Below are 27,277 nucleotides of genomic sequence, written 5' to 3'. Positions count from 1 at the left end.
TTTTTTGGCCACTGCATCACACTGTTGGCTCATTGTAACCAGCGGTCTGCTAAGGTCATTTTAATGTATTTTGTTATCAGGTGTCACCCATTTTATACTCTCAAGAGGAGGGTGACCAAGATGGTAAAAGGTTTGGAAACCATAGTCCTACGAGGAACAGTTTCTGGGTATGTCTGAACCAGCGAAAGAGAAAACTGAGAGGTGATGTCAATGGCCATCTTTAAATATTTGAAGGGCAGTCCCATGGAAGATGGAACAAATCTGTTTTCCGCTGCCCCAACGGAAACGGAGTCCATTCATTTTTAAATATTATTCTCCTTTTCTTATGATGTGGAATAAACATTTAGGAATAAAAACAGGGTCTAAAAGTGAACGAGTCAAAAAATTGCAAACGGACAGAAATGAAATTCCAAGTAAACATCTTGACGGCAGGAAAACATATCCATGGAATTTACATTGCTTATGTCAATTCCACGGAGTCTGGTTTACAGACTGGAAGCTGCTTAGAGAGTGCTGAGTTCACTATGAAGCGTTACAGAAATGTAAATGCTATTGCTATTATGCATTAGGGGAGTGCGGGGATGTGGACCACATCAGGTGACAACATCGGAGGGGTGATACTGGTCAGCAGGGAGGCATCCCAAGCCCTGGACCTTTCTCTCTGCTCCCCAATCCCATAGTCTCCTCCTTCTGATCTATTTGGCTCCTTTCCGCTATTGTGCTCTGGGGGTGTGTAAGCTGTTTGCTGTGTCTCCCTTTATCCTAGAGGGTGAAGATCTTTTGTAGCTATAAGCTGTCCTTGCTCAGGGGGGCATCTCATATTTGCTGTCTTGGATGCAGGGGAACAGTGCTGTCAAACAGTTCATATGGTCAAGAGCTTCTTCCTAATGTTGAGCTGGAATCTCTTTCCCTGTAATTTGAATCCCTTGCTCTGGAGCAGCAGAAAACAAGCTTGCTCCCTGCTCAATATGACATGCGTTCAAATATTTAAACAGGGCTATCATATCATATCACCGTCTCTTCTCCAGGCTAAACATCCCCAGCTCCCTAAGACTTTCCTCATAGGGCATTGTTTCCATCACTAGTCACTAATCTGATGAGAAATGTTGGGACTTGCAGTCTAGCAGCACCCAAACGGTCACACTTTGCCCATCCCTGCCTTGTTGTTGTTGCATGCTGTCAGGTTGTTTCTGACTAAGGCAAGATTTGTTCAGACGGAGCCTTCCTTTGAGGCTGAGAGAGTGTGGTTGCCAAAGGTCCCCCGATAGGTTTCCCTGGACGAGCGGGGATTCAAACCCTGGTCTCCAGAGTTGTAGTTCAATGCTGAATCCACTACACTGGCTCTCAACATTTTGGCATACTCTGTGAAACCTTCCTGTATATTATCTGTTGTGGCGGGAGGAGATGAAGTATGACAACCACTTGTTTAAATCTGTTGTTCACTGGCATCAAACGAAGGGGGAGAAACTGAGTTAATTTACTGCAACAGTTAACAGCTAGCCTTTGTCCCTTCTCCAGTTCCCTTGGCCAAATTTGACATTACAGGGGTGAGCAAACCGACAGCTTCCAGATGTGTTGGACTTCTGTAATCCTTGACCATTGCTGGTTGGAGTTAATGGGAGTTGTAGTCCAAAATATCAGGAGTTTATATATATATATACACAGACATACACATACCCCACTCACTTCCATGCCAGCATTCTCTGAAGATGCCAGCCAGATGCTGGTGAAACGTCAGAAACAAACTCCTGTAGAACATGGCCACATAGTCCGAAAAACTCATACAAATAATGCCAGGAGTTTCCTTCCAGTTTCCTACCCTGACAAAGCAAAATATCAAATACCGATACCGATACCAATATTCTGCTTCGATGGGTTGGGAAATTGGGAGAAAACTTCCGATCTTTTGCTTGGATGGAGTGGGAAACTGGAAGGAAACTGTGGATATTCTGCTTTGGAGGGGTGACCGGTTATCAATAGGTTTGACCTAAAGCAAGGGTGAGGAGAGAGTGTGTCCAGGGATGGGATTTCATTGTGCTTTTGGCCTTCTCTTGGCCATTTTAGGCCCAGGGACATTGCTCTGATGTCCCCTTGGAGAGATATTTGGAGGTAAAATTCAATGAAAGAAAGGCTGTAATGGAGGAGTGTGGCCCTCCGAATTCTCCTAGGGGTCTAATATAACCTCTTAGGTGTTCAGGTTAACATGTATGCTAGCCAGTTTGCCGTTGCTAAGCCGCCTCTCCAGCCTGAAATGTGAGCGGGTGTCCATAATGAATTCTTCGCAATGGCAAAGATGAAGTTGGGTGTTACGGCTAGCTGAGAATGAGAAACATGATCTGCCATTCCAACAGGTTTCGAAGGATGGCCTTGGCTCGAGATCACTCTTTTCTCTCTTTTCCTTGTTCTCCCTCTCCTCAAGCTCATTGTGAGTCTTGTTCCCTTTCTATTTTAGAAAGCCACCCCGCTCGGAGTGTGAGTCACTTGCTGCCAGCGCGGCACTTTGTACTAAAGAGTTTCTGTTCATCTAGCGTGGCGGCGGCATGATGATTTGCGCCACCATGGAGCGGAATCTGGGAACATTTCCCAGACTGCATTTCGGCACAGGCAATTCACTCTCTTTGCTAGGATTGTTTACGGGGCAGATTTGAAGTATAGGGCACTATATTATTTGAACTGGATATATATCATGTTGTAAAATATAGACATTTTATTCTGTTTGGGATGGAAACATATTTTTTGGACATGTGCAGTAGCGCTATAATGATGCGTGCATGAAACATCCAATCATGAACGTGGAACATGACTACATTTTTGTTGGGCAAGTCACACTCTCTCAGCCTCAGGATCGAGTCCAAAGAAGGGCGACTAAAATGGTGAAAGTTCTGGAAACCATGCCCTATGAGGAGCGATTTAGAGAGCTGGGTATGTTTAGCGTAGAGAAGTGAAGGTTAAGAGGTGATATGATAGCCCTGTTTAAATATTTGAAGAGATGTCATATTGAGGAGGGAGCAAGCTTGTTTTCTTCTGCTCTAGAGAATAGGACCCGGAGCAATGGATTCAAGCTACAGGAAAAGAGATTCCAGCTCAACATTAGGAGGAACTTCCTAACAGTAAGAGCTGTTTGACAGTGGAATACATTCCCTTGGAGAGTAGTGGAGGTTTTTAAACAGAGGCTGGATGGCCATTTGTTGTGAGTTCCTGCATGACAACGGGTTGGACTGGATAGCCCTCGAGGTCTCTTCCATCTCTGTATTCTAAGATGGCAATGTCAAACTCCCTTGTGAAGAAACGTGCCAAGAAAACCCCATGATAAGGTCGCCATAAGTTGGAAACAACAAACCACTCCCTAAATTGCAAATCCCATGATTCCATAGAATGGAGCCATGGCTGGTAAGGTGGAATCAAAGTGCTATAAGTGGGCAGTATAGATGCACTCTTCATTTGAACGCACCCATTCCTAGCCTTGCCTTGCCTTGTCTCAGATGCCTTCATCAGCATGTGCCAGTAGATGTTCTTGTTGGCACAGAGGTGGCAAACGTGATGCCTCAATCTCTCACTGTGGTTTATTCTCTCTGCTTGTTGCCGTTTTTCAATCCATCGACCAGCTGTTATTTTTCAGGGAAACCATGGGGATCGCCTGGCTGTTTTGGCACATCATAACAGGAGCTTTCTTGGATTTCACCTGCAGGTCTGGTGTTACTGCCATCTTGCATAACCTGCAAAGCACTCCTCCAAAGGTCTAGTGGCTCCTGTCCTTGCTTGGATTATTGAAGCCCTGCTAATGTCCCTTTGCAGAGGAAGTTCTTCCCATGCCTCGGTCCATTAGGCACTATTAATAGCCACCGAGGGTACAATATAATTGTCGTGCAATATTTATTACTGGCAGGAATCAGGAAATGGCATCTGATCGCTGGGTTTTTGGTGGGCAGAGAGAGAGAAAAAAAGCATGCGTGGGACAATCTCTCTCATGATACAAACAGCAAGCATCCACCTTCCGCCTCCAGGAAAACAACTGGAAATGTTTGACTGATCTGCTCTGACATGGCACTGTGAGAAAGTAGTGCGAATTAGAAATCTGTAGGGAAGGCTGGGTCAGATGGATTAATGGTCTGACGCTGGTTTCAGGCAGGATTTTCTGTCCTTGCTGCCATAGATAAGTGGGTTTAATTTACCAAACATTGCTGGGAAATGCTTGGGCTTCGGAGTGAAAGGCCTTCGGCGCCTCAGGTTCAGATGGCAGTCTGTCGACCTCCATGTTTTGGATTCTCACACTGGTCCAAAACACACTGCAGAAATCATTCAGTTTGAGACCGCTTTGACAGCCCTAGCTCTGTGCTAGGAGTTCCTGGGAATTGTAGTTTATGGTGGCACCAGAGCTCTCTGACAGAAGGCACAATTTCTCACAAAACAACAATTCCCAGAATTTCCTTGCATTGAGCCAGGGCAGTTAAAGCAGTCTCAAACTGGATTATGTCTGCAACGTGTTTGGAATCAATGACTCCAAAAGCCTTAGAACCGGGGTGTGCAAAAAGACGGCTGGGATCGCTGGGTGGTTTTTAGTGCATCACATATAGTTGTTTAATGTTAACAGCAGCAAAACGACTCCCTGGAAATTAAATAAGACCATGAAATGCAGAGAAAGTGGGGTACCAAGAAGTTGGTTTTTGTGCAACGGGACTCAGAACTCACACTGGAAAACAAATCCCTGGGCTTGAAAGACAAGTTAGATTTTTAATTCCCAAAAGTATATCCTTTTGACCTGACTCAGACTGGAGGATAGTAGGGACCTAGTTAAAATAGCAAGAAAGTATGCATGATACAGTGTCCAGTTTTGAGCACCGTAGTTCAAGAAGGATATTGACTAGATGGATTGTGTTCAGGAAAGCACAGCCTAAATGTTGCCAGGTATTGGAGATGAGACGGTTCAGAGGTGATATGATAGCCAAGTTTAAATATTTGAAGGGAACTCACATTGAGGATGGAGCAAGCTTGTTTTCTGCTGCTTCGGAGACTGGGACATGGTGCCATGGATTCAAACTATAGGAAAAGAAATTCCACCCCTACACCAAGGTTCTGTAAAGTTCTTATCATGTAATCCCAGTTTAAGCTGTCAAAAGCTTTATATGCATCCATGAAGAGCATTCCAAATTTCCTTTGGATGTTTTTTTCAAAAAATTCAATCATGCTTATCACGGTTCTAATGTTTTGTTTTAAATGTCTTGCAGGTAAGAAACCTGTTTGATCTTGATCTATTTGAGATACTAACACTCTTTTTAACCGTTCTGCCAGAATATGTGCAAAGATCTTATAGTCTATATTAAGTAGAGAGATTGGTCTATAATTCTCCACACAAGTGTTATCCTTTTCCTCTGCGTCTTGGATTGGACTGGATGGCCTTTGTGGTCTCTTCCAGCTCTATGGTTTTATGATTCTGTGATCACAGATCTGGAAACCAAGCCTTATGAGGAATGATTTAGGCCGATGAGTGTGTTTAGTTTGGAGAAGTCAGATATAGCCATGTTTGTCTGTTCAACGGAAACGGAGTCATCTTTTTAAATATATTCTCCTTTTCTTCATGATGTGAATAAACATTTAGTATAAAAACAGGGTCTAAAAGGAACGAGTCAAAAAAGCAACGGACAGAAATGAAATTCCAAGTAAACATCTTGACGGCAGGAAAACATTCCATGGAATTTACATTGCTTATGTCAATTCCAGGAGTCTGGTTCAAGACGGGAAGCTGCTTAGAGAGTGCGGAGTTCACTATGAAGCGTTACAGAAAGTAAATGCTATGGCTATTATGCATTAGGAAGTGCGGGATGTGGACCACATCAGGTGACAACATCGGAGGGGTGATATGGTCAGCAGGAGGCATCCCAAGCCCTGGACCTTTCTCTCTGCTCCCCAATCCCATAGTCTCCTCCTTCTGATCTATTGTGGCTCCTTTCCGCTATTGTGCTCTGGGGGTGTGTAAGCTGTTGGCTGTGTCTCCCTTATCCTAGAGGGTGAGAGCTTTTGTAGCTATAAGCTGTCCTTGCTCAGGGGGGCATCTCATATTTGCTGTCTTGGATCAGGGGAACAGTGCTGTCAAACAGTTCAATGGTCAAGAGCTTCTTCCTATGTTGAGCTGGAACTCTTTCCCTGTACAGTAATTGAATCCCTTGCTGGAGCAGCAGAAAACAAGCTTGCCCCTGCTCAATATGACATGCGTCAATATTTAAACAGGGCTATCATCATCATATCACCGTCTCTCTCCAGGCTAAACATCCCCAGCTCCCTAAACTTCCTCAAGGGCATTGTTTCCATCACGTCACTAATCTGATGAGAAATGTTGGGACTTGCAGTCAGCAGCACCCAAACGGTCACACTTTGCCTCCCTGCCTTGTTGTTGTTGCATGCTGTCAGGTTGTTTGTACTAAGGCAAGATTTGTTCAGCGAGCCTTCTTGAGGCTGAGAGAGTGTGTGTTGCCAAAGGTCCCCCGATAGGTTTCCCTGGACGAGCGGGGATTCAAACCCTGGTCCCAGAGTTGTAGTTCAATGCTGAATCCCTACACTGGCTCTCAACATTTTGGCATACTCTGTGAAACCTTCCTGTAATTACTGTTGTGGCGGGAGGAGATGAGTATGACAACCACTTGTTTAAATCTGTTGTTCACTGGCATCAAACGAAGGGAGAAACTGAGTTAATTTACTAGCGCAACAGTTAACAGCTAGCCTTTGTTCCTTCTCCAGTTCCTTGGCCAAATTTGACATTAAGGGGTGAGCAAACCGACAGCTTCCAGAGTGTTTGGACTTCGGTAATCCTTGACCATTGCTGGTTGGAGTTAATGGGAGTTGTAGTCCAAAATTCAGGAGTTTATATATATAAATACACAGACATACACAACCCCACTCACTTCCTGCCAGCATCCTGAAGATGCCAGCCAGATGCGGGTGAAACGTCAGAACAAACCCTGTAGAACATGGCCACATAGTCCGAAAAACTCATACAAATAATGCCAGGAGTTTTCCTTCCAGTTTCCTACCCTGACAAAGCAAAATACAAATAACGATACCGATACCAAATCTGCTTCGATGGGTTGGGAAATTGGGAGAAAACTTCGATCTTTGCTTGGATGGAGTGGGAAACTGGAAGGAAACTGTGGATATTCTGCGTGGAGGGGTGACCGGTTATCAATAGGTTTGACCTAAAGCAGGGGGAGGAGAGAGTGTGTCCAGGGATGGGATTATTGTTGCTTTTGGCCTTTCTTTGGCCATTTTAGGCCCAGGGACATTGCTCCGAGGTCCCTTGGAGAGATTTTGGAGGTAAAATTCAATGAAAGAAAGGCTGTAATGGAGGAGTGTGGCCCTCCGAATTCTCCAGGGGCTATATAAACCCTTAGGTGTTCAGGTTACATGTATGCTAGCCAGTTTGCCGTTGCTAAGCCGCCTCTCCCACCTGAAATGTGAGCGGGTGTCCATAATGAATTCTTCGCAATGGCAAGAATGAAGTTGGGTGACGGCAGCTGAGAAGAGAAACATGATCTGCCATTCCAACAGGTTTCGAAGGATGGCCTTGGCTCGAGATCACTCTTTTCTCCTTTTTTCCTTGTTCTCCCTCGCCTCAAGCTCATTGTGAGTCTTGTTCCCTTTCTATTTTAGAAAGCCACCCGCCGCGGAGTGTGATCACTTGCTGCCAGCCGGCACTTGTACTAAAGAGTTTTCTGTTCATCTAGCGTGGCGGCGGCATGATGATTTGCGCCACCATGGAGCGGAATCTGGGAACATTTCCCAGACGGCATTTCGGCACAGGCAATTCACTCTCTTGCAGGATTGTTTACGGGGCAGATTTGAAGTATAGGCACTATTTATTTGAACTGGATATATATCATGTTGTAAAATATAGACATTTATTTGTTTGGGATGGAAACATATTTTTGGACATGTGCAGTAGCGCTTAAAGGCGTGCATGAAACATTCAATCATGAACGGGAACAGACTACATTTTGTGTTGGGCAAGTCACACTCTCTCAGCCTCAGGATCGGTCAAAGAAGGGCGACTAAAATGGTGAAAGTTCTGGAAACCATGCCCTATGAGGAGCGATTTAGAGAGCTGGGTATGTTAGCGTAGAGAAGTGAAGGTTAAGAGGTGATATGATAGCCCGGTTTAAATATTGAAGAGATGCCATATTGAGGAGGGAGCAAGCTTGTTTTCTTCTGCTCAGAGAATAGGACCCGGAGCTTGATAGAGACAAGAACTGTATTGGCTTTTTTGGCCACTGCATCACACTGTTGGCTCATTGTAACCAGTGGTCTGCTAAGAACTCTATAGGTCATTTTAATGTATTTTGTTATCAGGTGTCACCCATTTTATACTCTCAAGAGGAGGGTGACCAAGATGGTAAAAGGTTTGGAAACCATAGTCCTACGAGGAACAGTTTCTGGGTATGTTGGAACCAGCGAAAGAGAAAACTGAGAGGTGATGTCAATGGCCATCTTTAAATATTTGAGGGGCAATGACATGGAAGATGGAACAAGCCTGTTTTCTGCTGCCCCGACAATATGAATTGTGCGTGACAATGTCAAATATCTCTTCCATCCAGGTGTAAAAAAAAATTCTATATAATGTATTGCTTGACAGTAATGTATGTTTTAATATAAATGATTTAAAAAATAAAATAAAGTGCATTATTGCTTAATAAAAGCTTAGTAATATTCAGATTGAGCCAGTGTAATGGTTTGATGACTGGACTATGATTCCAGAGACCAGGGTTCGATTCTCCGTTCAGCCATGAAACCCATTGGGCGAACTTGGGCAAGTCGCACTCTCTCAGCCTCAGGGGAAGGCAATGGCAAACCTCCTCTGAACTAACCTTGCCAAAAAAATTTAAAATAAAATAAATAAGAAAACCCCATGATAAGTTTGCTTTAGGGTCATCATAAATTGGAAATGAAGGCATACAACAACAAAATATCCAGTTATAGATTTCATTAGAAGTTTGGTGCGCAAGAAGCAATGATTCTGAACCGCTTTCAGATACCGTTCATCCAAAAACGAGATCCCTTGCATATTTACATGTAGACTTTTCCTCATTCAGATATGCTCCTTCTCCTCAAATTCTTTCCCAAAGAAAAGAGGCCATTCCTCCATCCCAACCTCAAAGGGAGAGAAGAAGTGGCAGTATGAGTATGGTCCAAAACACACTGCGGAAATAATCCAGTTTGAGACCACTTTAACTGCCTTGGCTCAGTGCTACGCAATCCTGGGGATTCGCAGTTTATTGTGGCTCCAGAGCTCTCTGACAAAGAAGGCTAAATGTCACACAAATCTACAATTCCCAGTATTTCCTAGCATCGAGCCATGGCAGTTCAAGTGGTGGCAAACTGGATTATTTCTGCAGTGTGGAGGCAGCCTGTGCCATTGATCCAGCGCATGCCGCATCCCCATCACCACACCAACCCACTTCCAAAGTTCCCAGTGGCTTGAATGCTTGCAAAAGTGGCTATTTACATCACGCGTTGGGAAAAGAGAATCACATTTTAAAGTTAAAGCGAAAAGAGCAAATAATAAAAAATGAAAATATAAACATTGCACAACAGGAATCACAACTAAGTTGGGGCAGGAACGACAACCCGCCTGGAGGCTTTGCCACTTACCACACAACGCAATGACATGGCTGCTGTCTTCGTGGACAAACTTTCTGGTGACTGCCTCCTCCATTATTTGCTTTACCTGAAAAGTAAAAAGAAAGGCAGCGGCTGTTAATGGAAACTGGCACGGCAGAGGCATAAAAATGCTGCAGGGGAGAAAAGAGAGGTAGCTGTCTTCACCCAGGCCATTTATCCTACAATTTAGATGGGCGTTTTTAGCTTGAGCCTCCTATATTTTGCCCTCCTTTGCAGTTTGGTCACCTGCAAAGAGGAAAGGTGGCAGTGGTGGACAATCCAACATCCGGATGCACCGTGAAGGACATCACCAAATTAAAACTAAAAACACTCATATAGATATAAAATTCTTTCATACGGTTTATTTACAGCCCTCCTGAACTAAGACCAGAAACAGAAAATGCAGGCCTAGGACTAACATCTTCAACTTCTTTCTCCTATTTGCCAGATGAAGAAGCCAGTGTGACTTCGAAAGCTTGCAACATATAGTTGTGCATTTTGCTTGGCCCAATGAAGGGATCATTGTTTGGATGCTATTGGATTAGCTATATTCCATATACTATGTTTTATTGTGAATTGAACCGTTATTTTTCTGGCGAACTTTGAATGGCAGCAACACTCCAGGATTCAGGAATAATAATAGTAATAGTAATAATAATAATAATACGCCATAGGCAGGTTTTTACCTGCATCTTGTTTGATGACTATGTAAAGCGCTGTACAAAACCTATGGTGCTATGTAAATAAACTATTATTATTATTATTATTATTATTATTATCTACACATTCAGCAAGAGAGAATGACTTTTAACTTTGCTTCAAGTGCTGCCTAAGTAACTGTCTTGTTGCATCAACCCAGTATCCTCCAGATGTGTTGGACTACAATCCCCATAAGCCCCAGACTTGCCAATGGGAAGACCTCGGGATGTTTTGAGTGTCTGACTCCTGCCATCCTCAATTCCTGGCCAATCTGGTTGGGGATAATAGGGATTGTAGTCCAGCACACCTAAAGGATGCAATGAGTGTGCAACTCCTCTTTCTGCCCAACATACAAAGCCACTTTAATGATCACAATGTCTGAGCCACAAACTCAAAACCTTTAGTGCATCTTTCAGCATCCCTGCATCTGTTCATTCAAGATGATAGTGCTTTTATCCGGCGCTTTCAGCTGCTTTGCAGCAACACACACCTTCCCTAAAAGGTTCCCAAATTGCAAAGAGAGGAGACACATTTCCTTAAAGGTTTTGCGTTGACCTTTCCGGCACATCAGAACAAATGTGTAAGACCAGAATCGGGCCCACTGACCCAACGGCTGTGTCAGAAGACATGTTTCAGGTTTGCTTTGCTATTTTTCCCTCTGACATTTCGCAGCAACAATTCAGGAGCAACACACTTGCCGCCATCATCTAATATTCCAGCTGCACCAGAAAGCAAATGGAACGGATGATGATTTGCAAGCGAAATGGAGGATACGGGTAGGAAAAAGAGAAAGAGAGAGGATGGAGGCAACCAGATGAAATAAGAAATGTTCTTATGGCAAAAAGAGAAACGTTTTGCAACCCGAGGGCCTAATTCGATTTCAGAGATGCATTCCAGGGGTAGATGAAGCCAAAGGCAAAACGAAAGAACAACAAAAACCATGTTCTGGCAACCGTTTGAGAGCAAAGGATCACAACTTTTCTTTGGTCAAATGCAAAGATATAGCCGTGTTAGTCTGTGGAATCAGTATATAGAGAGATCTTGTAGCACCTTTGAGGCTCACTGAAAGAAAGACATTGGCAGCAAGAGCTTTCATAGACTTAAGTCTGCTTCCTTAGATTCATTTATTCTCAAACGCAGCTGAGGAACTAGACTGCAGTCTACAAGAGCTAAAGGTTGCCAACTTCTTTCAGCTAAACTTTTCTTTGGCTTCAGGGATGCACATTCAAGTTTGCCAATTATTATAATATCAGGAGTAGTAGTAGTAGGTTTTGCAATCCAGAAGCACGATCTGCCACACAAACCTGTGCTGTGCCACTGTTTTCACTGGGCACAAGCCAAATCCAGAGAAATGGTAGGAGGCGGATGGTTGGCCAACGACCAAACGGTGTGTCCTCTGTGAAGTCAAAGGCTTTCCTGGCCGGCATCCATAGCTTTTTGTGGGTTTTTTGGGCTCTGTGACCATATTCTAGAAGAGTTTATTCCTGACGTTTCACCAGCATCTGTGGCAGGCATCTTCATCTCTGAAGATGCCAGCCACAGATGCTGGTGAAACGTCAGGAATAAACTCTTCTAGAACATGGCTACATAACCCCAAAAACACTATAGTGTGACCTCTGTGTGCTTTCAAGTCCCCTGCTGACATCTGGCAACACTATGAATTGTATGGGGTTTTCTTAAGCAAGGAAGCCTTCAAGGTGCTTTGGCCAGTTCCATCCTCTGAAACAGAACCTCCAGCAGCTGGTATTCCCTGGCATTCTCTCATGCAAGGACTATCCAGGGATGACCTGGCTTACCATCCACGATCAGGCGGTGCCTTTAAAGTACTTAGGCTTCGCAAGAAGCAATAGCGAATGGAAATTGCCCCATTAAGTAGCCTCACAATTCCAGCAACACCTGGGCACCCTTGTTGACCTAACAGGGCGTCTCCCCGGTTGGACAAGAGTGTTTGCCTTGGCAAGAGACTCGCAACCTGCCACCCGACAATAGTCGGCGTTTTATGCATTGGGAACAAGCCAAGTTCGGAGAGGAGCAGCTGGGGCAGAGGGCAGCAGATGGTTATATCAAGTGGCACAAAGTTCGAAGGGCACAGCTGGCAAAACCAAATGTCTAGGGAAGCTCATGCTGCCAACTTCTTTCTTTCAGTTAGTCTCAGCATCTCTCTACATACTGATTCTACAGACTAACATGACTATATCTTTGCATTCTGCCAAAAGAAAAGCTGTGATGCTTTGCTCTCAAGCATTTGGATTTGGTCTAAAGCAGCTTTTTAAAGGAGAAACCAATGTTCCTCAGAAAGGCTAAAGCTTACCCAAGGCACGATTCAAGAGCAACGTGGTGTAGTAGTTTGTGCCTTGGACTATGACTCTGGAGACCAGGGTTTGAATCCTTTTCAGCCATGGAAACCCACTGGGAGACCCAGACAGGTCACACTCTCTCAGCCTCAGAGGACAGCAATGGCAAACCCCTCTCTGAACAAAACATGCCAAGAAAACGCCGTGATAGGGTCAGCCATATGTTAGAAATGAATGGAGGCAGTGAAGCAGATACGGCTTGCCACGCAACCAACACCGGCTGAAATGGCCTCTTCAGCGGCATAGTGGTTTGAGTGTTGGACTATGACTCCGAAGACCAGGGTTCGAATCCCGGCTCAGCCATGGAAACCCACTGGGTGGGCAAGTCACACTCTCTCAGCCTCAAAGGATAGCACTGGCAAAGCTCTGAAATCCCTGTGATAGGTTTGCTTTCGGGTCCCGGTATGTCAGAAACGCCTCGAAGGCACACAACAACAAACACAATCATTAAATGCATCTGGAGAAGTAGCCTTAAGTCTAGGAAAGCTCATGCTGCCAACTTCATCCTTTCAGTCAGTCTCAGAGATGCTACAAGATCTCTCTACATACCGACCCTACAGGCAATATCTTTCAATTCCACAACCATTAAAGGTGCAAGCACCCACTCCAGTTCTCACCCTGGCAACCCTACCAAGGAACGTGAGCAAATCCCTCTTTGCACAGCTTCATGTCATGGGCCCCTTTCCCATGGAGAAAGGAAACACTGCAAGAGCAGATTCTGAGGCAATGATAATAGAGTCAACATTTTCAAAACCAACTACCTGCATGCCTTTTTTATTAAAGCCAAAGAAATAAATCCGCTGCAGGGAGGGAGAATGACAAGACCAAATGCCAATAAAGTTCTGCAGCATCTCCCAAGGGCAAGATATGAAAATATTTACCTGGTTTCCATGATCCAAGGGCAAAGAAACAGCTTCCAGTACAAGCCACACATTCCTAAGAAACCCTGCGTTACAATGGAAGCCGCTTCCTTAAAACCAGTTGCGGCACTTCTTGCAAACTCAAGACTCGCACCGACTCTTTCAGTGGCACAGCATTTGAGAATAAGCCATTTAAGAACAAATCCAAATATTTCCAACACAGCAAGAGCTGGGATGGGATTTTAGGAGCACTTGAATGGATGCTTCGTCTATTTCGCGTATTTGTTTCATGCGTTTCTGAAGTGCATCTCCAACTCGAGGCCGTCGACAACGCAACCGTGGAAAGGATAAAAAATCAAGGCGTCTTTCAAAGATGAGCACAAAGGTCTAGAAACGGACACAAACAGTTCAAGATATCTTCAGCAGCCCCTTTTGAAAAGGGAGGAAGGTGCATTAGGACTAGGTCAAGTGGTTTAAAGTTACAGGAAAGCAGATTTCAATTGCACATTATAAGAAATTAAAAATGGTAAGAGCTGTTTGAGAATGGAACCAATTGCCTAGAGAGGTGGGTAACCAATTGCTTCCTTCTTTGGTGGTTTTTAAGCATAGGATGGCTATCTGTCGGGGATGCTTTGACTGAGAGTTCCTGCATGGCAGAACGGGGTTGGACTGGATGACTTTTGGGGTCTCTTCCAACTCTATGATTCTCTTTGGATGTCTCCCAAAAGAGGTTGGACAGGTATCTCGTGGAGATGATCTACCTGGAGAGCAGAATGAGGTTGGACTTTATGGTTTCTGAGGCCCCTTGGACTCTATGGTTCAATTGCCGGACAATGTCTGAAAAGATATATTTCTTTTACATAATGTTTTACTTACTCATTTCAAAGTAATGGGTGAACCGTACTTATTATTTGCAGAGCGCTGTGTTATTAATATGCCACTTTGTTCCGGTCGCTTCCAACTTATGGTGACCTTAAGGCACACTTGTCATGGGGTTTTCCTTGGCAAGATTTGTCCAGAGGTTTGCCATTGTCTTCCCCAAGGCTGAGAGAGAGTGACTTTCCCAAAGTGACTCAATGGGTGCTACGGCCGAGCGGGAATCGAACCCTGGTCTCCAGAGTCATAGTCCAAGAATCAAAACACTTAATGGCAAACCTCCACCGAGTTTATCAGACGAAGGTGATCAGCAGTTTATCCCGTGAATATCCCGGAAAAATCATGAATTGTGCGAACGATTTCACATGATGTTGCACAAAACCTGACATTAAAGTGGTCACAAATAAGCATTAACACCCTTCTTTTTTACTTTCGGATTTCAGCGACAATGCATTTCCAATATCAAATTATTTGCACAACTGCGTGTGATAATCATTTGTGCAATTACTCGCCACTGTCGCTTTGTTTGTGGGATGCTTTACATGCGCTTTAATCTCTTTTGTGCCAAAATCAGCTCCAGTGTGATAAACTCCATACAGCTGGAAGAGACCACAAGGGCCATGCAGGAAATCACAATGCAGAATCACAGAATCTTGCCATAAGAAAACCTTATGGACTTAGGCTTGCCATAAGTCAGAAATGCCTTGCACTTCAATTTTACTCCAGCAAATTTGTGATTACTTATTAATACAGTTGGCGCTCCTTAACCACAGATTTTTTTATCCACACATTCAAACATCCATGGCTTGAAAATATTCAAAGAAAGTATAAATTCCAAATAGCAAACCTTGATTTTTCATTTTATATAAGGGATACCATTTTGCTCTGCCATTATATTTAATGAGACTTGAGCATCCATGGATTTTGTTATCCACACGGGTCTGGGAACCAGTTCTGGGAAAAGAGCAGGATATACATAAATATAATAATAATAATAATAATAATAATAATAATAATATCCCAGCGGATTGCAAGGTCCCACTATACTACACTTGATCTTAGCCAAAAGGCCGAGAAGCGACTATATACATTTGCCATTTATGAAGGAGATGGATTTGGACAGTAGGGAGATTTGGAGTCAAAGATTTGGCATGTGAGTCCACAGCCATGCTCATGTTATTTCTAAAGATCCAGCCTGAACATACATTGTACATACTGTACATACTGTACATACTACACACACACACACACACACACACACACACACACACACACACAGTGGGCCCTTGATATCTATTGGGGTTTGGTTCCAGGATCCACCATGAATACCAAAATCCATGGATGCGCAAGTCCCATTAAATACAGTGGCATTGGGAAATGCTGTCCCTGATATAAAATGCCAAACCCAAGGTTTGTGTTTGGGAATCTATATATGTTTTTAAATAGTTTCAAACCGTGGATAAGGAATCCGTGGATATGGAGGTAGGAAAATGGGATCCTTTACATAAAACAGCAAAATCAAGATCTGGTTTTTTGTTGTTGTTTTTTTTATTTTTTGGAATTTCCCCACGAAATATTTTCCAGAATCCATGGACACAGAGAACCAGTTATACCTCAGTTAACAAAGTCGATGCGTTCCTGACCATTACTTTGTTTAACAGACAATTCGGTAGCAGAGGCCGAAATCGCATATAAAGGAGGAGGATGGTTTCCTACATCATGAAAAAAGAAGACGAGGGGTTGAAAATGCTTCAGCAAGACTAACAAGATGCACATGTGGAATAGTAAGACACACTTATTTGTTATGCTCTTTGCTCTGTTTTATTGTTTGCGCATGCTCAGTAACGGAGACTGGATGCAGCTGCTGTTTGCCTTGTCTGTTGTAGGGAAGCATACATCACTACAGTAAGATCAGTTAGAGAAAAACCCCATTCTTTTCCAGCTAACGCTTTATTGCATTGTTGTTTGTGGGTTTTTCGGGCTTTGATGCACTGTTTGCTGCCGACACACTTCCATCACCAAGAATCTATGTTTCATTAGTCCTCCTTCACCATCCTCCTAATTGCTGATGCTGCTCGAAAAATTCCAGGTAGACAGAAGACGAGGAAGGCAATAGCTCTAAAAGGACTCTGTAATAAATCACCAAATGCATCTGAGGAAGTAGACTGAAGTCTAGGAAAGCTCATGCTGCCAACTTCTTTCTTTCAATGAGTCTCAAAGGTGCTGCAAGATTTGTACATCTCTACATTTGTAAGAAAGAGTTTATTAACTGAAGTATGCCTGCATTTAATGTCTGGATTTGCAAGTCCATCGAGTTCTCTCTCTTCAAACCCATCCATACAAAATTATCATTATTAGATATAGCCATGTTAGTTTGTAGAATCAGTATGCAGAGAGATCTTGTAGCACCTTTGAGACTCACTTGAAAGAAAGAAGTTGGCAACATGAACTTTCCTAGACTTCACTTTCCCAGTTCCACACATGTCTTCACCAAAGAAAAGGCCTCCTTTGACTAATGCTCCTCCGACTAACACATTTCTGCATCGCCTTAAAAAATTACAGACCAAAGAGACGTTGCTTCGCCTACCCTCCCTTCAAAAACCTTTGCTTAAAAATTCATATGCAAACCCATGCAGCTTTTTAACAAACTGACGGCTTAACGTTCAGTGCAGGTTAATGGAGGAAGATGATCTTCATCAGGCAAAGAGTGTGACTCAAATGGCATCAGTGGCATAGAGCTATATGGAGCTGTCCTTGTTTTTGAATGAATTTCCATTCCTCCCTCTTTCCATCACACACAGAGGGGGGGAAAGCAAGATAGCAGCAGCAGCATTTGCGTCATTTCATGCGTTGCACGGGGGAGAAAAGACAGCAATGAGACAGGCCCCGGATCCAGCCCCAGAGGCAGACCATCCTGGTCCTAAAAACACGCCGAAGAGCAGCTGTCTATCTTGGTTCAAGATTCATTCAAAAGGAGACACACAGAGAGAGGAATGGAGAGCATTTGCAAAAGAAACACTGCCAACCCTTTCTCTGAAGATGCCAGATGCTGGCGAAACCTCATGAATAAACCCTTCTAGACCATGGCCACAAAGTCCAAAAAACCCACAAAAAACTATGGATGCCGGCCGTGAAAGTTTTCGACATCATATTGCCAACACTGTTTGGCTCCAATATTTGCATTACCAGGTTTCCAAATCAGGAGTGGGAGACACACAACCCTCACCATTGGCTATGAACTGCAGTGCCCAGCATCCCACATCCGCTGGTTATAATGCTCCAAACTCCTGGGAGTTGTAGTCTGGCAACATCTGGAAGGGCACATGATTCTCATCCTTGCCAGGAATGCAAAGTGAAGATGCTTCCAAAAGGATTTCATAATGCCATCCCTTGTGTTCAAGGATTGGCAGAGCTCAGGCTTGCAGGGTTGATGTTTGGGATTTCTGAAATAAAGATCCATCGGCCGGAGCCTAGAGCCCAAAAACCTATGCTTAAAGTTAAAAGTCATTCTGAGCCAAGGATTCGCGTGCAAGAGCCGAAGATAAGCCAGCGTGGCACAGTAGTTTGAATGTTGGAAATTAAGGGCAACAAACAGACAGGCCAAAATAAAGCTGCTTCGGGTCACTTTGGAGGTATGCTGTTTAAATGACACACGCATCTTAAGAGGCCAGAAGCTGTGCCAAAGCTGCGCCTTAGTCCTTAGGACTGGAGCATGGCTTTGGCGCGGCTTTCAGACTCTTCAGACGCATGCATCATTTAAACAGCATACCTCCAAAGTGACCCGAAGCAGCTTTATTTTGGTCTGTCTGTATGGGCCCTAAGGTTTAATTCCCAACTAAACCATGAAATCCTTTGGGATTGTCAAGTGCCGTGCATAACGTATGGCACTATATAAATAAAAACTAATGTTACTAGTAATAATAATAATGTGTCCTTGGGCAAGTCACATTCTCTCAGCCTCAAAGGAAGGCCATGGCAAGCCTCCTCTGAACCAATCTTGCCAAGAAAACCCCACTATAGGTTCACCTTTGGGTTGCCATAAGTCAGAAATGACTTGAAGGCACACAACAAAGAGCCGAACAGGGGTGCAACCCTTTCATGTGGGAACCCATGTGCCAAGAGACAGTATCCAAAATGATCTTTCCAGTTACAATCCCATATGCAATTGAAACCATAAAGGTACATTTTCAAATGACCCTATAGATTCGGAGGTCTTTTTGCTGCAACTGTCCAAAAACGGAGGATCGCAGGTCCTCCCCAGTTCCCAGCAAATCCAGACCAATCTTCTGACCAGTTGGAAAAACCTTCTGAAATGAAGCCTCTCTCAGCCTTTAAGGTCCTATTCATGAGATGTTCAAGGGCTGAGAAGCTTCTTTGTCATGCAGGAAGCCCTCACTTTGGTTCCCTTTGTGACTTGGGCAAGTCACACACTCTCGGCCTCGGAACAAATCTTGCCAAGCTAATAGGAAAAAAAGACCTTCCTCCAATTTATTTGTGTTTCCCCGCCTCTCCCGATGGATCGAAGCGGGGTTACAGGCTACTAAAATCAGAATACATACAACAATCTTATAAAATACGAAGAATAAATATAACATCAATAGCTTATCAAACCTCCAGGGGCAAGGGCAGAATATTGTTGTCAGACAGGCAGACTGGTTATCACTCCTTGGGGGGGGAAAGCTTGGTGAAAGAGCACAGTTTTAAGTCTCTTTTTAAATGTTTCCAAGGGGGTCCTGAGACGGAGCTCATCAGCAAGACTATTCCACAACCTCGGGGCCATTATTATAAAGGCCTTTTGAGATGAGGAGACATATTTGGAAGATGGTGTCTCCAATAAATTCTTACCAGATGTTCTAAGTGTGCGGGGCGGATCATATGGGGGGGATGCGGTCCCTCAAGTAACTCGGGCCCAAGCCATGTAGGGCTTTATAGGTGATAACCAACACCTTGTATTGTGCTCGGAAGCGAATAGGCAGCCAGTGCAGTTCTTTCAGCTTAGGTGTTATATGGTCAAACCTGGATGCACCGGTGACCAATCTGGCCACCATATTTTGTACTAACTGAAGCTTCCAGGCTTGATACAAGGGTTGCCCCATGTAGAGCGTATTACAGAAATCCAAGCGAGAGGTTACCAGAGCATGTACCACCGTTTCAAGGTCCCTTTGGCCCAGGTAGGGTCGCAGTTGGCGTATCAACCGAAGTTGATAGCAAGCACTTCTGACCGTCGCATCTACTTGAGATGTCAACTGCAGGGACGAGTCCAGAAGTACTCCTAAACTGCGAACTTCATCCTTCAGGGGAAGTGTGACCCCATTCAAGACCGGTGGACAAATTTCCTTCCCCGGGCCTGGGGAACTTATCGCCAGTACTTCCGTTTTCTCTGGATTCAAACTGAGTTTGTTTTCCCTCATCCAGTCCATTACCAACTCCAGACAAGCATTCAGGGGAGAGACGCCATCCTTAGTCGGAGACACAGAGAAGCATATTTGGGTTTCATCAGCGTACTGATAACACCACGCGCCGTGACTCTGGATGATGTCTCCCATCGGTTTCATGAAAATGTTAAACAAAGAGGGGGACAAAATAGCTCCCCGAGGGATGCCAGATGTCAGCTCCCTCTTAGAGGAGCAAATGTCCCCCAACTGCACCATCTGGAATCTTCCTGAGAGACAGGATCGGAACCACTGGAGCGCAGTGCCTCCGATGCCCAACTCCCTCAGGCGTTTCCAGAAGGATACCGTGGTCAATGGTATCGAAAGCCGCTGAGATGTCCAAGAGCACCAACAAGGTCACACTTCCCAGGTCGATGCCCAGACGGAGATCATCAACTAAGGCGACCATGGCAGACTTAACTCCGTATCTCGCTCTGAAGCCGGTTTGAAATGGGTCCAGATAATCTCAAGCATGTCTTGAGAGATGCTGCCAACCAGGGTTGGATGAATCTCCTCAGCTTGCTATGACTTTCTCATTAAATGAGACAAGGGTAATCTTCCTTGGTGAGGCCTAGCCTCTTAAAAACACACATGTGACCATTTGGAAACGGCCCCATCAACCCACCATGAGCAGAGTCTAGACTTCTGCACACACTTCATATAGTTGTTGTGGTGTGTCTTCATGTTATTTCTGACTTAAGGCAACTCCAAGGCAACCCAATCATGGGGGTTTCTTGAAAAGTTCCTCCGCAGGGAGTTTGCCGTTGCCATCCTCCGAGGCTGAGAGCGCACGACTTGCCCAAAGCCATCCAGTGGGTTTATATCGGTACATCATAAAGATCTGGGCATCAACCCACAGTGTTTGTGCATCTAGTCTAATGCTGGTGACTCCAGCTGGCAGCAATTCTCTAAAGTTATGGGCAGAGGGGATGTCTTTGTTCCTTTGTTGTGTATGTGCACCTTCAAGCTTCACATTGACTTACGGCAACCTCATGAATATTGGCAGGGTTTTTTCAGGCAAGGAATCCTCAGAGGCGGTTTTGCCAGTTCCGTCCTCCGAAATATAACCGATGGCACCTGGGATTCGGAGAGCCAGCGTGGTCTAGTGGTTTGAGTGTTGGCCCTGGTGGTCTCTTCCAACTCTATGATTCTATGACTCTGGAGACCAGGGTTTGAATCCTGGCTTGGCCATGGAAACCCACTGGGTGATCCTTGGCACGTCACGCCCTCTCAGCCTCAGAGAATGGCAAACCTCCTCTAAACATTGCCAAGAAAACTTCATGATAGGGTCGCCATAAGTCAGAAACGAGTTGAAGGCACACAACAGCAAACCTGGTATTCGTTGGCAGCCTCCCATCTAAGTACCAACCAAGGTTGCCCCTGCGTAGCTTCCAAGATCAGATGGGATCTAGCGTCTTTAGGGGACTTTCGGGTACCCGCAACCTCTTTCTAATAGGAGACACCAAAAACTGGACCTGAGATCATCTGCCTGCAAAGCATATTCTCTACCACTGGATTAGGACACATTCCGCACCAACAACACATTTGCACCAACAACAAATTCATGCTTTCCTAATCTGGAAACAACAACAACAGATGCTACAAACAGGCTGTGGGCTTTACTGTATGGGAACACAAAAACACTCTGTACATGCCCCGGATACTCTAGTTACATCTTTCATGTTCTAAAGAGGGGGATTTAGAAGAAAAAGTGGATCAAATGCATGCACTTTATTCAAGAGGTTCACATTAAAACAGTGGGCCCTTGGTATCCCCTGGAGTATTATTGCAAAGGGCTGATGCACTCCTAACCAGATGAGTAGCTGTATTAGTATGTCACAACATTAGTATTTTTTAAATTGCCCAGGAGCACCTTGAAGGCTAAAAAGTGTTATTTGGCACAAGCTTTCATAGGGGAAAGGGAGGGTTTACAACGCAGTTGCCGTAATTAACTGTTATGCTGGCTATTTGCCATAATATGTTGAGAGATCTTGTAGCTCCTTTAGTCTGCAAGGTGCTACAAGATCTCTCTGCATACTGATTCTAGAGACTAACACGGCTATATATTTGAATTCTGCCATAATAAATGAATTGATTGATTGATTGTAATAAACCTTGTCACTGAAGAAGGTAAATCTCAACTTTTTGGACACCAGCGCCTATGAAGCCTTCATGGTGTAGTGGTTTGAGCATTGGACTAGGACTCCGGAGACCAGAGTTCAAGTCTCGTCTTGGCCATAAAACCTTCTGTGTGGCCTTTGGCAAGTCTCACACTCTCAGCCTCAGGGATACCTCCTCTGAACAAATCTTGCCACGAAAACCCCAGGATAGGGCTGCTTTTGGCTTGCCATAAGTCAGAAACAACTTGAAGGTACACAACAACAACAAGAAATACATGGAGCCCATGCAAACCATGTTTCTGGGTTTCACTCAAACCTATCAGCACTGCCCTCAATGCAACAATGAGAAAAGGGGGTCTCTGAGCTTATCCAGAGCTCCCCTTTAACTGCCAGGGCTCCATCCTACAAGACCCTGGGATGCATAGCATGCTTGAGCAGAGGATGCTTAAAGACCTAGTCAAACTACACATCCCAGGGGTCCAAATAGGACTCAAGGCATTGTTGATACCATGTAGATACACCCTAGCTGTTTGTGATACACAAACACACACACACACACACAAAGCAAGGTAATGATTGTAATTATATATACTATATATATATATATATATATATACACACACACACACACTGCAGCTAGATATCCCTTTAACTGCCACGGCTGCATCCTACAAGATCCTGGAATGCATAGCATCCTTCGGCAAAGAAGGCTTAAAAGACCTGGCCAAACTACACAGTCCAGAAGCCCATATATATATTGCATATAAACTACACATCCCAGAACTACACACTCGCACACACATTTTATATTACATATAAATTACACATCACAAGAGTCCATAAGATACATAGATAGATATATACATAGAGAGAGAGAGACTCCTAGGATGTGTATTTTATTTTATATGTAATATAAAATCTATCATATAAACTACACACCCCAGGAGTCCACATATACATATACATATATTACACATAAACTACACATGCTTGGAGTCTCTCTCTCTCTCTCTCTCTCTCTATATATATATATATATATATATATATATATCATAAAATACATATCCCAAGAGTCCATATATATTATATATTTCATCTATCTATCTATCTATCTATCTATCTATCTATCTATCTATCTATCTATCTATCTATTACATATAAACTACACACCCGAGAAGTCCATATGCATATGCATATGCATATATATATATATATATATATATATATATGGTGGCTTTTTTCCTGTGAGCCGCCATGGGGTCCCGCCTGAAACTAAATTGATACCAATAGCAAGGGACAGCAAGTACATGTCCACCCCACTTATCAGTAAATGTAAGATATTAATGATGATGATGATGGTGGTGGTGGTGGTGATGGTGGTGATGATGCATGTGCCCCAATGTGGAACCCAGCAGGGGAAGCCTTTGCCCCCTCCCTTCCTCCTTGGCTCCCCAATGCCAAAGGTGCAGCAGCAAAGGAAGGGAGATCTAGTGCTCCCTCTCTTCCCTTATCCCTCCTTACCTCCTTCTTGACATTCCAGAGCAACTTCTCTTTGGCTGCCTCTTCGGAGCAGCTCATGGTGCCAGAGGGGATAAGGCCAGGAGGGATCTGGGGAGAAGATAATCCTGGATCCAAAGGGATCTGGAGTGACGGTAGGCTCTTCTTCTCCTGCAGCCAGAGAGGGATGCAATGCAAGGGATGGAGGGGGGCATCCCCTGCTCCGCCCCGCCCCCTCCATTGACGTCACTCAGGGCCTCCCCCAGGAGGGAGGGGGAGGGACAAGGAGAGGGAGGGTCATAATGGGCCCTTATGAGGATTAATAGGAGTATCAGGATGATGCTGATGATGGAGGGCTGCCATGAGGACTTTGGGAAAAATAACACATCAGAGTTTCTGTGCTCTTTGGAAAGGGTTCCTCCTTGGAAAGGCTGGAGGACCAGGGCCACACTGGGAGGAGGCTCCCCCTGAGCATAGACAGAGTGCCTTCTTTTTGGAACATCAATTTCCTTTAGTACATTGTTTCAGCTCCTCTTCTGCCCAAGACATCAAGATCCTTGCAACCCTGCAAGGTAGGTTTGCATGCAGACAAAAGGCCAGGAACCTCCCTGGGGAGGAGGCTCCTGAGCATGGGCAGAATGCCTTTGTTGGAAGGTCAAGGGATCCATGGCTTTAGTTCATTGTTTCAGCTCCTCTTCTGCCCAAGAGATCAAGATGCCTCTCTCCTTGCAACCCTGCAAAAGGGCCCTTCCCTGGAAAGGCTGGGCCACAATGGGAGGAGGCTCCTCCTGAGCATGGGCAGAGTGCAATTTTTTTGGGGAAATGTCAAAGGATCCTTTTCTTTAGTTCATTGCTTCAGCTCCTCTTCTGCCAAAGGGACCAAGGTGTCCCTCCTTTCAACCTTCCTCTCAACCCTGCAAGGTAGAAAACCCAACACAGCTCCCTGGAGAAGAGGCTCCTGAGCATGGGCAGAGTGCATTTTGGAATGTCAAGGGATCCATGTCTTTAATTCATTGTTTCAGCTCCTCTTCTACTAAAGAAGCCAAGATGCCTCTCCTTTCAACCTTCTTAACAACCTTGCAAGGTCTGCTTGGCATGCAGGCAAAAGGCCCTTCCCTAGAAAGGCTGGACCACATTGGGAGGAGGCGCCTGAGCATGGGCAGAGTGCCCTTTTTGGAATGCCACCTCTTTCTTTCATTGATCCAGCTTCTCCTCTTCCAAAGAGACCAAGGTTCCGGTCCTGTCAACCTTCCTTACAACCCTGCAAAGTAGGACACTCAGCACCTTTGGTTGTTTGTACGCATACAAAAGGGCACTCCCTGGGGAGGAGGCTCCTGAGCATGGGCAGAGTGCCTTTTGGAACAAGGCTTTTTGACATCAAAGGATCCATGTCTTTCTTTCTTTCCTTTTTTCAGCTCCTGCTAAAGAGACCAAGGTGCATCTCCTTTCAGTCTTCTTAACAACCCTGCAAGGTATGTTTGGATGCAGACAAAAGGACCCTGCCTGGAAAGGTTCAATAACATTGAAAAGAGGTGTCTGAGCATGGGCAAAGTGCCTTTATGAAGGAGGCTCTTCCACATAAAGAGATCCACTGGCAAGAGCTTGGGTCACTGGGTGAAGGGCCTGGATGACTAAGGACACCACTCTTTTCACTACAACCCTGTAAACCTTCTTTGTCAGAGAGCTCTGGTGCCACAACAAACGACTGTTCCCAGAATTCCATAGCCGTAACAGTTAAAGTTGTGTCAAAGTGGGTTATCTGTGCGGTGCAGATGAAGCCTACGAAGCAGCATCCCTTCTCGGAGGTCTTTGGGGAATGCCCCCCTAAAACTATGTCTACTACAACACAGGTGTGCATTGCCAAAAAAATGCCTCTTTCTTTATAACATAGGTGTGCACTACCAAAAAAGTCATTCCTTGTAACATAGGTGTGCACTGCAAAAAAAAAAAAAAAGCCTCTTTATTTCCAACATAGGTGTGCATTGCCAAAAATGCCTATTTCTTTACAACACAGATGTGCATTGCAAAAAATCAAGGTTCTTTCTTTGCAACATAGGTGTGCATAGTTGGAAATGCCTCTTTCTTTACAACATAGGTGCACATTGCCAAAAATCATGCTTCTTTCTTTGCAACACAGGTGCGCATTGCCCCAGAAATGCCTCTTTCTTTGCAACATAGGTGTGCATTGCCAAAAAATAATGCCTTTTTCTTTACAACATAGGTGTGCAAATAATGCCTTTCTTTACAAAATAGCTGTGCATTGCCAAAAAATAATGCTTCTTTCTTTACAACAGGGTTAGGCAACCTTTTTGAGCCAGGGGCCGGGTTGCTGCCCTCAGACAACTGGGGGGGGGGGGGAAGCCGGGGGTGGAGCTTCACACTGAAGCCCCGCGGGGGGAGGAGGAGGCGTGTGCCCGCCCTCTCCTCCTCGTCCCTTCCTTCGCCGAACGGCTCCAAAGGGCCCTTTCGGCCAAGGAGAGGAGGCCAAAGGAAGGGCTTGGGCACTGTCCCAGGCCCTTCCTTCTTCCCTTCGGCCAAAAGGTCTCCAAGGGTCGTGGAGGAGCCCAGGAGGCAGCAGGCCGCTTCCGCAGGCCCCTTCTTGGCCCATGTGGCCCCAGGCCTCCCTCCAGAGAGAGAGGCCTGGGGCCGCAAGGGCCCTGGGGGGAGCCTGCGGAGGTGGCAGGCCACTTCCGCGGGCCCCTTCATGTGGCCCAGGAGGAGGTGGTGGAGGAGGAGGAGGCGGCTTTGGCGGCGGCAGGACCGGGCTGGAGCCGGTTTTGCCACCTCCGCAGGCCACCTCCGGCCCGTGGGCCGAGGGTTGCCGACCCCTGCTTTACAACATAGGTGTGCATTGCCAAAAATGCCTCTTTCTTTACAACATAGGAGTGCATTGCCAAAAAATGCTTCTTTCTTCGCAACATAGGTGTGCACAGCGAAAAAATGAAGCATGCCTCTGTCTTTGCAACATAAGTGTGCATTGCTAGAAAACTCCTCATGCTTCTTTCTTTGCAACACTCACTTCTCCCCTTTCAATGCAAAAGTTGATGGATCTGTCCACTAGTAACAGTGAATCGACTGTGATTTCTTTTGCAAGGTGAAGATGACCCTGGTTTATATTAATCTTGCAGCTGCTGTATACAATTTAATAGGTCATAACCTGCCTAAAGGCCTTCGGGAGCCAGTCAAATGAATACGGGCAAAAGAAATAAAACAAGCCCAGGAGTGGGAGGCAAGCATCGCAATTCAACTCCGGGAAATGAGACCCATAAAAATGGTTTGCGTCGTTCGTCTCGCTCCAGGATGCAGCATCTTTTTTTGAGAGACTCACCCATGATGTTGGCATATAAATATATATGTAAAGCATCATCTCCCTTGGAGATGAAGGTGGAAGGTTATACTGCATGGGGGAGAGATGCTCAGGTGGTGCATGCTCCATCGGTAACTGTGGCAACAAATTATTTTTCCCCTCGAGTTGTCCAGCGTGAAATCGACAAAACCGTGTGTGTGTTTTTCTGCATCTGGGTCCTTTTTATTCTTTGGGGATTCAATGCAGGCGGGGGGAACATGTCACCACTATTTAAATTTCATTCGTACTGACTTGCTACACAAATATATATATATATATATGAGAAAGTAGTTCTGATTTAGTTTCTTATTTCATGCACTTCACTCCTGTCAGGGAGGTTAACTTGTTCATCATCAGAGGAACTAGAACAACTTCGACATCCAGTTTTATGGGACCAGCAGTCTTGGATATTGGGACTCTGCTTTCAGCCTGGTAATGGAGACGCTCC

The 27,277-nt window shown here is 44.9% G+C and overlaps 1 protein-coding gene and 1 pseudogene across 3 annotated transcripts in view; both read right to left on the bottom strand.

Moving 5' to 3' along the window:
• SGSM2 (small G protein signaling modulator 2) overlaps positions 1-23,695 on the bottom strand; it is a 104,036-nt gene extending 80,341 nt beyond the window's left edge. For all 3 annotated transcript variants that reach the window (XM_042442627.1, XM_042442628.1, XM_042442629.1), the window contains exons 1-2: positions 23,508-23,695; positions 9,637-9,712 (exon numbers count right to left, since the gene is read on the bottom strand). In XM_042442627.1, coding sequence (XP_042298561.1) covers positions 9,637-9,712; positions 23,508-23,564 — 133 coding nt within the window. In that variant the 5' untranslated portion in view covers positions 23,565-23,695. The remainder of the gene's footprint in view (positions 1-9,636; positions 9,713-23,507) is intronic.
• Positions 15,352-15,516, bottom strand: LOC121917165 (annotated as a pseudogene).
• Positions 23,696-27,277: the final 3,582 nt, after the last annotated feature.

The sequence above is a fragment of the Sceloporus undulatus genome, chromosome 11 (assembly GCF_019175285.1).
Source record: "Sceloporus undulatus isolate JIND9_A2432 ecotype Alabama chromosome 11, SceUnd_v1.1, whole genome shotgun sequence".
Taxonomy (NCBI): domain Eukaryota; kingdom Metazoa; phylum Chordata; class Lepidosauria; order Squamata; family Phrynosomatidae; genus Sceloporus; species Sceloporus undulatus.
The sequence above is the reverse complement of the archived record's forward strand: the minus strand, read 5'-3'. Positions and strand labels throughout refer to the sequence as shown.